Genomic DNA, 12,323 nt, shown 5'->3' with positions numbered 1-12,323 from the left:
TTGAGTGATAAAGCCAACGCCTATTTGGAAGGTTCAGGTAACAAAGTACAGGAACCATCCGAGCCAAAACTAAAATAGTAACTCACAGAGCCAACAATACATGTCGACCTTCCTTTACTGAACCTTTTGGATCGCTCGGTTTATAAAGCTACGACATTAATACAACATTAAACTTTTCTTGTTTTTTTGGTCGTTTTTTCTGTTGATCTCTTTGTGTTTAGATCTTTTTTCCTATTTCTCCATAAAAGTTTTATCTCCTGTATTTTTTCCCATATGATTTGTTTATATAATTAATTAGCAGAAAAACCCAAACAATCAGATATAGATTAAAAAAAGAACATTGAAATTTTGATTATGGACATTTAATAATCTTCCTTTTCACATCAGCATGATGATTCACAAGTTGTATCTGAGGCTCCATTGCATGACACTCCCTGCAAGCAAACACCACCGTCTTTAAAATCCTCTTCCACCAATTCATCAACTTACTCATTCCTCTTCTCTCCTCCACCTTCTTCGTCTTCTTCTTCTTCATCTTCCTCCTCGTCGCATTCTTCTTCCGCCCACCGACCTTGATCCCGTTACTTTTCACCGATCCTTCTCTTTTAAACACCGGAGTTATATGCTGCCACCCCCGTGAATACGACCCGTAAAGCTGCGCTGTCACGATCTCCGTCGCCTTCTTTCTCTTGCATTGTGGCAAATACGAACTAACCTTCTTCGTAGTTGAAGTGTTTACGCTTTTACCATTGTTCCTCGTCGGTGGTTTCTTCTTTAAATCCAATATTAACGATGACTTGTGACGATCTTGATAATATTCTTTGCTCCTACGGCTGATTCCGGAACTTAGGCTCATTATCTCCTCGTTCTCGGACCGAGGACTGAAACATGTTAACTTAGTCTTTTCCATTTCACTTGATGAACTCGTGATCTTGAAGATATTGCAAGTGCTTGTTCTTGGAGTACTGTAAGACGTCGGGCTGCTACTAACACTGCTTCTGCTGCTCGAACTGTTGCTACGGAAAGTGTTTTCGCTGGTGGTACGTGACACTGAACGTGTCGTCGTCGTGCTCGTCGGGAAAAAATGAGGTAAAAGACGGCCGTTGAGGAAAAGATGATCGGCGGGAGAATTTTCCGAGAAAGGGTCTTGCGATGGAGAAGAGGGAGTCAATGATCCAAACTCGAAGTCCGGTGGTGATGACGTCCCCGGCGAAGTCTCCGGCTTGGTCTCGGCAGAGTTTGGGGTACTTGTCCGTTCATCTCCCATCTTCAAAATGGTACTTGTGTGTGAGAATGTGTTAAACTGTTTATTAGTTGTTGTGTTTATATAAAGGAGGAGGTTCATAGTTGGACACGTGGCGAAAGGTTACGGCAGTCAAAGACTTGCCAGCTCAGTGTTTGACTATTTATTTTTTGTGTGTGTGGGTGGGGGATCACAAGAATGAGATCTCTAAGTGAAGTAATGGTTATGGTGTTTGTGTCATGATATTGTCTAAAGTGTTTTTTGGATCCCTAAACGATCCCACATGTTGCTCTATTTTTATAGTTTCTTGATAACGAAGCCATTATCTAAGTAAATTATACTACTGAATAAACACTATACAAAATTGATATTTAAGTTTCTTGTTAGTCTAATCTTAGTTTAGATTCGTTGTTTGCTAATTTTTCTTATTAGAATTATACAATACACAGCTCACGGTCAGAAGCACATACTCTTTTAACTTCGAAGGTTCTCGTAGTGAGGGACACGGTCTCCCATATATACTCTAAACTTTTACGCAGAAAGCACTGATCGCTTTATGATTAGAAAACTATACTTAAAAGGCGATTAAAAGAAGAATTAATATAACACATTATCTATTGGTAAATCTAACTGGTATCATATGCAAATGGAATCTATAGTGTGCAACTGTGTATATATATATATTAAGATTTAGACCATTGTGGTCTAGATTGGGACACACTTCATTAGTTATATTATATGCTAGTTAAGGGAAAAAAACACAAAACGCATTTTTTATATAAATGATTAACTGAAGATGTTATCTTCACTACATATATACAACTAAGTAAGTAATATGACACAAAAATGTTTACACATGACACATGAAAATAACATATTATGCATAGTAATATTGTTTGACGATAAATAAATATGCATAGTAATATCTTTCTCAAAACTCTTAATCTTATTATATAAACCTTGGTTTTCAAAATCAGCCATTAACAAGATCGTGACACGTGTCAATTATAAACGATAAGATGTTGACACGTGTCGTAACTAATTTTGTTAATATTTGGATAAAATATAAATATTATTAACCCTATCGAAAAAGGAAATATATAAAATAAATATTATAAAAAATTATATATTAAAAATTATTGATAAAATTAAAAAATAACCTAATTTCAGTTATATCAATTTGGTTTATTAATAAGATAGGGATTTAAAATTTATAATTAACAAGAATATATGGCGGTTTTTGTTTACAAAAGAGGATTAAGGTTTAAACTTTTATTTTACAAATAAATCAGGTTATTTGTTGGTTTGGGTATATAAATGAGAAATAAGAATTATGGTTTATCTTTATAAATTAAAATTATGGTTTAAGTTTAAGAATTAAACGAGATTATATGTCGAAACTTGGTTTTTAAATTTACTAACTCACGTGATCATGATAAGTGTCAAGTAAAAACATAAGATGTCGCAACATATTATATCTAATTTTTTTAATATTAAGATACAAATAGAATTTTTAAACAACATTAAAAAATAATTATAAAAAATTAAAGAGAATTTTTGAGAAATACCCCTTTTGGTGTACACCTTTTCAAAAATACCTCCTTTATCTATCCATTTTATAATATATCCATGTTTAAATATGAAAATAGAGTTTTAAAAGGTTTGATACAAATAACTACTTGGAAATTTGATACAAATATTTTATAATGTTTTAAAAGGTTTTAAATCGGTTTTTATAAATTTTATAAGGTTTTTAAGTGAATTTTAAAAGGGTTTGTAAGGTTTTTAAAAGGTATTTATAAGTTATTTTACGCTATTTATGAAAGATATATAAAAATTTAAACATATATAAAGGTAATTTGTGTGTATATTTATAAGTTTTCACACATATTTGGATAAATTTCAACATTTAAAGTGTTTTTTTATATAAAGTTTGAAATAGGGGTATTTTTAAAAAGTGGTATGGAAAAAGGGTATTTTTGGTAATTAAAAGTAAAAAACTTGATATTTATAAAAAAAAATGTGTAAGCTTATTTATTTAGACACAAATTATTTTTCTATGTGTGTAAATTTAAATACCATATAAATACCTTTTAAAAACGTTTTAAAAATTATTTTAAAAACATATAAAATTTTTTTAAACTTTATAAAAGTCTTATAAATGCCGTTTAGAACATTTTTAAAACTTTATAAATATTTGTATTGTGTCTCCCAATAGTAATGATGATCTAAATGTACCTTATAAACTATATAAAAGTTTACAATTTTCATATTTGTAAAGGTATATTTTTAAAATGGATAGAAAATTGGTGTATTTTTAAAAAGGGGTAAACCAAAAGGGGTATTTCTCAAAATATTTCTTTCAACTATTAACCTAATTTTTGGTGTTGCCAGTTGTAGGTTTTACAATTATAAGGGTTATATGTTGATTTTATAAGGGTTATATGTTGATTTTATAAATCTGCATTATAGTTTAGATTTTATAATTAAACGAGATTATTTATCGGTTTGGGTTTATTAAAAAGGAGTGAGAATTATGTTTTACAATTAAACAAGGTTATTTATCAGTTTGGGTTCATAAAGGAGAATTAGGATTTACAGTTTAGAAATAAATTAGATTTTGAGTTTAACTAAATAAATAGTTTTATTCATGATTTTTATTTTATAATATGTTATATTTGTTTAATTTTTAATTTATGTATGAATGTATTATGCCAACGAGCAATTTCATTGTCTAAAACATAAGGGTGAATAAAATATTTTCGAAAATAATATTTTTAGCTTAAATTAAAGATAACAAAAGTTCAATATAATTCGTAATATAGTAATTTTAATATATTTTTAAAAATAATATGTAGTTTTTATAATTCGTATTTGAAAGATTTTTTAATGTTTTCCTCAACGATGCTATAATTTATTTTAGAATCTTTATGTTTATTGGGGGAATTTCAAAAATACCCTTTTTCATATACCTCTTTTTAAAAAGAGAAAATTATATATTATGCCATGTACATTAACCAATCTTCTATCCAATGCCATTTTATTTTTTGTCTTCTCCCGCCTGCCACAAGGGTTATGAAGAATGACATTTATACCCTCTCATCAATGAAATCTCTAAAACCTAATTTTTTTCTTTTTCAATAATTTCTTCTTCCTCATCTTCTTTTTATTTTTCCAACAACAAACTATTCCGGCGGAGCAGATCTAGCGGACGAATTCCGGCGGACCAGATCCAGCAGATGAAATCCGGCGGACTAGATCCAACAGACTACTTCTGACGGACCAGATCCAGCGAACTAATTCCAGCAGACCAGATCCATCGGACTCATTCCGGCGGACCAGTTCCAACAGACAAGAACTTCGTCGGACCAGTTCCAACAGACCAGAACTTCGGCGGACGAGTTTCGACCAGAATTCCGGCGGACGAGTTCCGGCAGACCATAGTCAGTTCTGGTGAACTATAACCAATTCTCGCAGACCAGATTCGACAGACCAGTTCTGACAGACCAGATAGACGAGTTCCAATAGACCAGATTTGGCAGAGCAGTTCCGACGAACTATAACCAGTTCCAACAGACCAGTTCCGGCATACCAGATAGACCAGTTACGATGGACAAGATAAACTATTTACTGCGGACAAAAACTAGTTATGATAGGCTTGTTCCGGCTGACAGTTCTAGTGGATCTGATTCGACGGACCAGATGATAAAACAAGTGATGCGTTTATGGTGGACAAGATTCATTTTTCTATAGAAGAACAACCTTCGACGAACCTATTTTGGTGGACTAGATTCAAATTAGTTATGGTGGATCAGATCTAGTGGACCAGATCTGGTGGACAAGATCTCTTTTTTATTTTGATTTTGTTTATCGTTTTTTTTGTCTTTTTCTGCGAGGGCAACATCGTTATTTTGCGGCTGCACACAATAACATTATGGCATGTTTTGAAAAGAGTTAAGGAAAGTGGCAGTTTTAGAATTTTGAGTTTTAAAAGTGGCATAGCCAATAAAATTCCCTTTTAAAAATACCCTTTTTCAAACTTTATCCAAAAACCCACTAAAAAGGTTGAAATTTATCCAAATATGTATGTAAGCTTATAAATATATACATAAATTACTTTTATATGTGTATAAAACATGTATAAAACTTTATCTACCTTTCATAAATAGTGTAAAAATAAATTATGAAAACCTTATAAAAACCGTATAAACCCTTTTAAAAACCTTTTAAAAACTTTATAATACTTATAAAAACGATTTAAAACTTATTTAAAACATTTTAAAATATTTGTATCGAATCTCCCAGTAGTAGTTATTATATAGAAATACCTTATAAACTATATAAAACTTTATAATTTTTTATATTTAAAAGGGGGTATTTTTGAAAATGGATAGAAAATGGGGTATTTTTAGAAAGGGGTACACCAAAAGGGGTATTTCTCAAAAATTCTCAAGTTTATTTGCGTTGTTTATATGAATTTATTTACAAATGACTATATTTGTATTTAACATCATATTTTAGATTGATGTTAATTTGAAAGAACTTTACCATCATATTAAATAATAATTAATTAATTTTCATATTCTGAGAATGATTTTTTGAAAAATTGAAAGTTAAGAAATATTTTTTTTTACAAAATGGTATAATCATGATTTAGAGGATAATTGCAAAATTAAGATTTTAAAAAATATTTTAGCAATATTATGAGTAATGGTGAATAGCTCCCAAATAGCTCCCAAATGTTTTGGTGATTGTCAATTTGACATTACTAGATTTTTATAATTAACGTTTAATAAAAAAATTTAAGGGATATATATATATATATATATATACACGTTTATTTGATACTTCAAACCAAATAAAATCTCTTTCCAAATGAAATTAATTTCTCATATTTTTTCAAAAATAAAATTTGGAAATTATTTTTTTATAAGTTATAATAAATTTTAATATTAATTTAATTTTAAATAAAGATAACCAGTCTTTCGGACGGGTACTAAACTAGTTAGATAATAAACACTTGTCATTGTCAATTCTTTCCCAAAACTCTTCTTGTCTGTTCTCTGTCCCGTTTACGTGATCATAACTTTGTGCTTACTCAACAGTCATTTTCACTACTCAAATACAATTCTTTACAAATAAAATCCAAACTTCTTTTCATGATCCATGATCATATCAGCTTCCAACAAAGTTGTTATGATCATCATTTTAATTTATGCATCTATATATCTTTGGAAATTGGAGTCCGGAGGTAATAATATTGTGACCATAATAAATAGAATTCTTGTGTTTATTATGCATTTTACAATCTTAAATTTTGATCCAGCCAATAGCTAAACTAAGTCAAGGAGTAAGCCAAGGCATGTAGGGGATACTCATATACATCACCACACCAAATAGGAAGAAGAAAGTACACTAAACTGAAGCAAAATTGAAGACAAAAGATCTCACCCTGTGGCTTTGTGTCTCCCATTCGGGTCTTTCTTTAGGACACATTGACTGGCCCATTCTCCAGGGATGATTAGTTAAGGACCACCAATTATCATTGACACAGCCATGCTTAATAATCTTTTACTTTCTCTTTATTTCGATTTTGCGTAACGTTTAATAAACCTCACATGTAACGTACAATATATGATTCGGGAATTGGATGAAATGTGTCTAGTTTAACTCATTAAAGAAGATACATTTTAACCTTCCAAAGAGTTTTAATAACATGATTGAAGACATGTAATTTATAAGGTAGTTATGTTTCCGTCCAATAGATCTACAGGATCCAACCAAAAAAGAAGAGAAAAAACAAAATTTATGCCATGTTTTGTTTCGCATAGCGACTCAGTAAAGCTAGAAACAGGGAAGTAACTTGCGATCCAAGAATCTGGAATCTTCCACTAATGGTTTTCTAGTTCATATATATTTACCATAACCATGAGAGCTTATCCAATGAATCTTCTCCCTATCATGACGAGACGAGTATGCTCTCTCTGCTCTCCCTCTTTTGGTACCATTTGTTCAATAGCTTTATTCAGTTCTCCCATGTTACCTGTTTTAATATTCTTACAATGTACTTTAGACCCACACAGTCTTTGGCTACATGATCTACCGACACTGTAAAACATTTGGTAGATTAAGTACAAGATTAGTTTGTTAACTTTCCATGTTTTGGCAAAGATATTGAAAACGCAAAAGAGACACTTACATGGTAAGTGTCAAAAACTTTCATATTATAATCAAGAAAACTTCAAACAATCTCTAAAACTAGATTCAAATTACAACCATCAGTAATAGAAAATGTGTTGCCTCCTCTTTCATAGTCAGTCCTTTGAAAAAAAAGAATGGGAAATATATGAAAGAATGAAATAGACAAAAGCTTTAAAACAAGAGTTGAACCGCTTACATAATTAAGTTTCAAATTCTCAGCACACTCAAGAGAGGACCTTGTATTTGAAACTTGTGAGACTCTAACTCTCAAGGTTGAAGTAATAGATGTAAAATGCGTCTACTAGGCCAGTAACACAACTTCAGTGACCAACTCAGTACGCTTAACTATGTTTTTTCACAAAGGAGGCAATGTGTAGATAGATATCTTTGCACCAATGTTACCAAAAAAAAAGAAAAGAAGAATATATCTAATTTGGACCATATATACTCTTGTAGTTGATCAAAGTAAGCATTCATCTATGTTGATGAAGAAACTTGGCAAACATAACAAACACCTAGTTTGATATAATCCTATGATGAGATTTTGAATTTCTTCTTAGTCATTGAACCACAGTTTATGCTCCCACTTCCAAGTCCATCAAAGTTTTGGGCTCTCGCCAGCCCAGTGAGGATATCTACTCTTGTTGTTTAGAATTTGATATAGGGATCATGCATCATTATGTCTCTATTTGGCTAAAATTCGAGTATTGATCTCAGAGCGCTAGAGAAGAGGACATAATCCTTCAAGGTTTAATGATCACTCGTTTGTGGAACAACATAGTTAGATATATAAAACTTGTTAGAACATCTCGAAAGAGGCAAGGAAACGAGAAGCTAAATTATTAGAAAGCTCTATGATTTTTTCTTTTCTCTTCTTGTTTGGTAATTCTTGATCTTCTTTATCTGTATTGTCACTCAAGCGAGATTAATAAATGTATATATAGTTGGTGGATATAATTAATTATTGATGAGAGCGAGTGATATATATATATGGACCCTGGAAGGTTTGCAGTTTGCTTCTACTGCAATTTACTCTCTCTCTGATTTATTATTCAATCTTGTATTCTACTACTTGTATTGTTTATTCCAAACCAAGAAGCTGTCAACGCCATTGATCATCATATCTCATACCAACCATGTTTCTGATCAAACTTCAAAGTGACCGTGGCTTTCGGGTACTAGTCCCTTGTGCTTTTGGATGAGTCACGCTCCTTACTCGTATCTGTATTGAAAACCTTTACCAATTAGCATTCCACACATCTTAGTACGTAGGCAGAAGTAATGCACATCATTTGCCATATCTTTGGAAACATACAACATACACTCAAGGAGAAACATAGAGGCCGGGTACTAGAGAGTGGTAGCTAGTTATTTTTTTGTCTATACTAGCTAGCTAGCTATGAGTCAATACCATGACTCAGCTGATTTTGACATTATTGTTAGATGATACCACAAGTTTTAGATTCTTAGAGAATTTAGATGACAGAAGAGAGAGAGCAGACAGCTTCTCTATCTAATCTGTGGTCGCTTGAATGATGAGTTTGGCATAGGAAGTGTCATCTCTACCCTTGATCTTTCTTGATTCTGGATTAACACCTGACCAGTGATTCCTCCTCTCCGACCTGAACCTTCTCCAAAGCTCTCTCCGGAGCTCTTCCTCCTCCTCTCGTTGTGTCCAGCCAAGCGCCTCCTACAACTTCTTTTAGCTTCATCAAACTCCTGGATCTCATGGAACCTGTTTCAAGCTCCAAATGAAAAAAAAAACCCATTCAAAGATCAAGAAAAAAGTGTATTGAAGGGTAAAAATTAAGTTGTCTGTACGGTACCTGCTGCATTGTTGACAGAAGCGTTGGCTAACTCCTGAGAGAAAGACAGAAGATGCCTTTGCATGAACTTCACACACTTTGTGTCTCCGGTGATACTGTTTAGCCTCTTTCAGATCAGCTGTGCATCTGTCTACTTGACAAAGCCGCGATGAGCTACCACTAGAGTACCCTCTAATAACTCTATCCATCAATCCTTTCTTTTTCTCTTCATTCCTTACAGCTTCCTCTTCTCCATCCATATCATCCTCCATTTCTTCTTCCACAAGGTAAGACTTGCTTTTCAAGTAACCTTGTCCTTGTGTTCTTCTACCCTCCATGTTTCGAGTAAAGAGAGCTTGAAGTTGGAGTCTTGGAAATTAAATGATGGTTTGTTAGGTTAAGCAATGTTGAGGAATGAGACAATTGGTGATATTGTTGATGAAATTGAAGTTTCTTGAAGTGTTTAAAAGGTGAAGTAAAGTCGGGGGATGGACCACTATGTTTTTGTACGCTTCTCTGGTGGAATAAGTGCATGATTACGTAGTGTAGATGTGCTAAGCTCAGAAAATAAAACAGAATAACGAAAATTATAAATTAGAAAGAAAGAAAGAAAAATAACTTGAAATTACAAACTTTAAAGGTGTTTTTTTCAACAAAATTCATGTGTTTGTTTGATTTAAATATTTGATAGATAACTAAAAACTCACTACTATGGAGTTCCAAAATGTGAAATTTTGTTACAAATTGAAATATCTTTTCCTAATAAATCGTGAAGAGATCATTGATTGCCTTATAGAGGAAGTCTTTATTGGCCTGCCACTGTTTTGCAAATAGTACATAAAACTCCATAATTTACACATGGGCTTAATAACTCATATCAATCTTTTTTTGTTCTTTAGGAACAAAACAAAAACTCCTCCTCATAAATTGATGTGACGATTTGCTTGCAACCTTGAGTAATCTTTTGATACACTCATATTGGAAATGCATTTACCATAAGCTTAGGCTTAATTGATCTCTATTTGATTTTTACGTTTTGGGGTATATGATGTCCTAGACATGAATATTATCATGTGTCTGGACCAGGACAAACAAACGAATATGGTAGATGCTTATATACGATCTAACCCTTTTGATTTCTTTCTTGTGCATGTTTGCCTTTATTATCACTATTGCTTATATAAAGATTCTCTGTAGAAGTGGAGAATTACAGAGAATTGAAAGATGGAAATAGAACAAAATGAGAACACTTGCTTTAATTCAATGTGTTGATGCAATAGACATATGGTACCATTTCAAGACAGAGATTTGTTGTGAGTTATAGGTTCTTCTGTTTACTTGTTTCACCATGAAAGTACTAATCTCTCTTTCTTTTTACCTTCCTATTTTTTTTTTTTTTACAGTGTGTTGTGTCGAGAAGACAGATTCAACTGCATCATCATAACTCTCTGTGAAGTGTGAATAGTCACTGAAACAAATGAAAGTAACTTTGAATCTTTGAGTTGAATAGGTAAAGAACCAACAAGCAGCAAACAGATAGGTTCACTGATTTACTCAACTGTGTTATATATTTTTCCTTAAATTTTTTACAGTGTAGTTGTTGTTGTCTTTTTGTTCTGTAATACTAGAATTAGTGGGTAGTGAAAGAGACAGGACACTAAGGTTTCACATGCGACATTGTACTCTCTCTCTATCTCTCTGACTCTGCCTAGCCTGACGCAACTTAGCTTTTGCAAACCCAAAAGCTGCATTTGTATTTTTCACATAACTGAATAAACTTGTCCCTATATTCAGTTTCCGGTTTGGTTTGTTCCGGGAAGATTATTGGGTTTAGGCTTAACATATATATGTAGGTATTTGTGTTGATAGTATTCAAACATTATTACAATTCAGTTTCAGTTTAAACTTGTTTGGTTTGATTTTGTTCCGGTTTATTAAATGTTGACATTGGTAGTCCATGTGCCAGTCACATCTTCTCTCTTGTATGTGCATGCACTGCAAATTTGCGTCATAAAAGTAACTTTTATATCCTTAGGATAACAAAAATAATGATTCGTGGAATGGATTTTATTTGTTGACACTTTTTTATTTTATTTTTTATTTGTTGACACTTAAATTACCCTAATAATATTAGGGGTAAATAAAAATGAGCCTCTTGGAATATTCTCAAGTAGTTAAAAAGGTTGATATTCAAGTTTTGGACTATCTAACCTAGGGTTGGGAAAAAAACCAAACCCGAATATCCAATTCGGAACCCGACCCAAAAGAATCGGTTTGGATAGGAGACGTGTATCTTTAAATAACTCTATTAGATTCTATATTGCTAAATCCGTGGGTTCGGATTAGGATCATGATAATACCCGTTACCCGAACGGGTACCCATAAAACCTAACAATATACAAATATCTAAAATATTAATAATATTTATCATTAATATCATTTAGGTATCCAAGATTATAATTATAATTTTGAATATATCAATTAGCTTTATACCTAGATAATCAAAATATCCAAAATTTATTTGTTATATATCTCAAAATTTAGCTAAAATTATTTAAATTTATCCAATTTTTAAAGATTTTTTTTGGGTATCCGGTAGTTTAGGTAGTAATCGAGTTTTAAAGTTTGTAAGCCGAACCGACCCAAACCCGAAAGTACTCAAACCAAAACAAACACGAAAGTCGAAAGTTACCCAATGGATTCTATTTCTTTAAACTCATATAACCGGATTCCGACCTAAAAACCCGAATGCCCAGGCCATTTAAACCAATAAAGTGATTCAAAAATTGTGACCGGCCGGGAGAAAAAAAAAGAAAAGAAAAGAAAGATAGGAATTTTTATGTATGATCCACGAGAAGAAGAATATATTGTAGAAACAGACTTTTGTTTTGTTTTTCAATCTAAATACTCTATAGTACAATGTACATGGTTGATACTAAAGTATAGTTCGCATTCAAACTTTTAAAATGTTCGATGCATCTTTTTATTCAATATATTCTTGCATTACTTGCTTCGTTCCTCCGCGTCGCTCGTTAGCAAACAAAACGGACGTAACTATCCGTAGGACCTTTGTC

General features: G+C 32.2%; 2 protein-coding genes across 2 annotated transcripts; both read right to left on the bottom strand.

The window, feature by feature from the left end:
- Positions 1-285: 285 nt before the first annotated feature.
- On the bottom strand, positions 286-1,282 carry LOC17898375 (putative protein TPRXL). The gene has a single exon (XM_006305264.2). The coding sequence runs from the start codon at positions 1,265-1,267 to the stop codon at positions 353-355; it is 915 nt and encodes a 304-aa protein (XP_006305326.2). The 5' UTR covers positions 1,268-1,282; the 3' UTR covers positions 286-352.
- A 7,153-nt stretch (positions 1,283-8,435) lies between these two features.
- On the bottom strand, positions 8,436-9,669 carry LOC17899965 (squamosa promoter-binding-like protein 4). Its single transcript, XM_006303124.2, has 3 exons — positions 9,271-9,669; positions 9,011-9,179; positions 8,436-8,666 (listed from the first exon to the last, which is right to left on the bottom strand). Exons 1-3 carry the CDS (start codon positions 9,585-9,587, stop codon positions 8,598-8,600), a joined length of 555 nt encoding a protein of 184 aa, XP_006303186.2. The 5' UTR covers positions 9,588-9,669; the 3' UTR covers positions 8,436-8,597.
- Positions 9,670-12,323: the final 2,654 nt, after the last annotated feature.

The sequence above is a fragment of the Capsella rubella genome, unplaced genomic scaffold, assembly GCF_000375325.1.
Source record: "Capsella rubella cultivar Monte Gargano unplaced genomic scaffold, Caprub1_0 scaffold_1, whole genome shotgun sequence".
Lineage (NCBI taxonomy): Eukaryota > Viridiplantae > Streptophyta > Magnoliopsida > Brassicales > Brassicaceae > Capsella > Capsella rubella.
The sequence above is the reverse complement of the archived record's forward strand: the minus strand, read 5'-3'. Positions and strand labels throughout refer to the sequence as shown.

Excerpts from the sequence above, each read along its gene's own strand:
- LOC17898375 (XM_006305264.2), bottom strand. The coding sequence starts at position 1,267 with ATGGGAGATGAACGGACAAGTACCCCAAACTCTGCCGAGACCAAGCCG.
- LOC17899965 (XM_006303124.2), bottom strand. The coding sequence starts at position 9,587 with ATGGAGGGTAGAAGAACACAAGGACAAGGTTACTTGAAAAGCAAGTCT. Across the intron at positions 9,180-9,270 it reads TTCTGTCAACAATGCAGCAG|GTTCCATGAGATCCAGGAGT; the intron begins GTACCGTACAGA and ends AGCTTGAAACAG. Across the intron at positions 8,667-9,010 it reads AGAATCAAGAAAGATCAAGG|ATACGAGTAAGGAGCGTGAC; the intron begins GTAGAGATGACA and ends TTTTCAATACAG.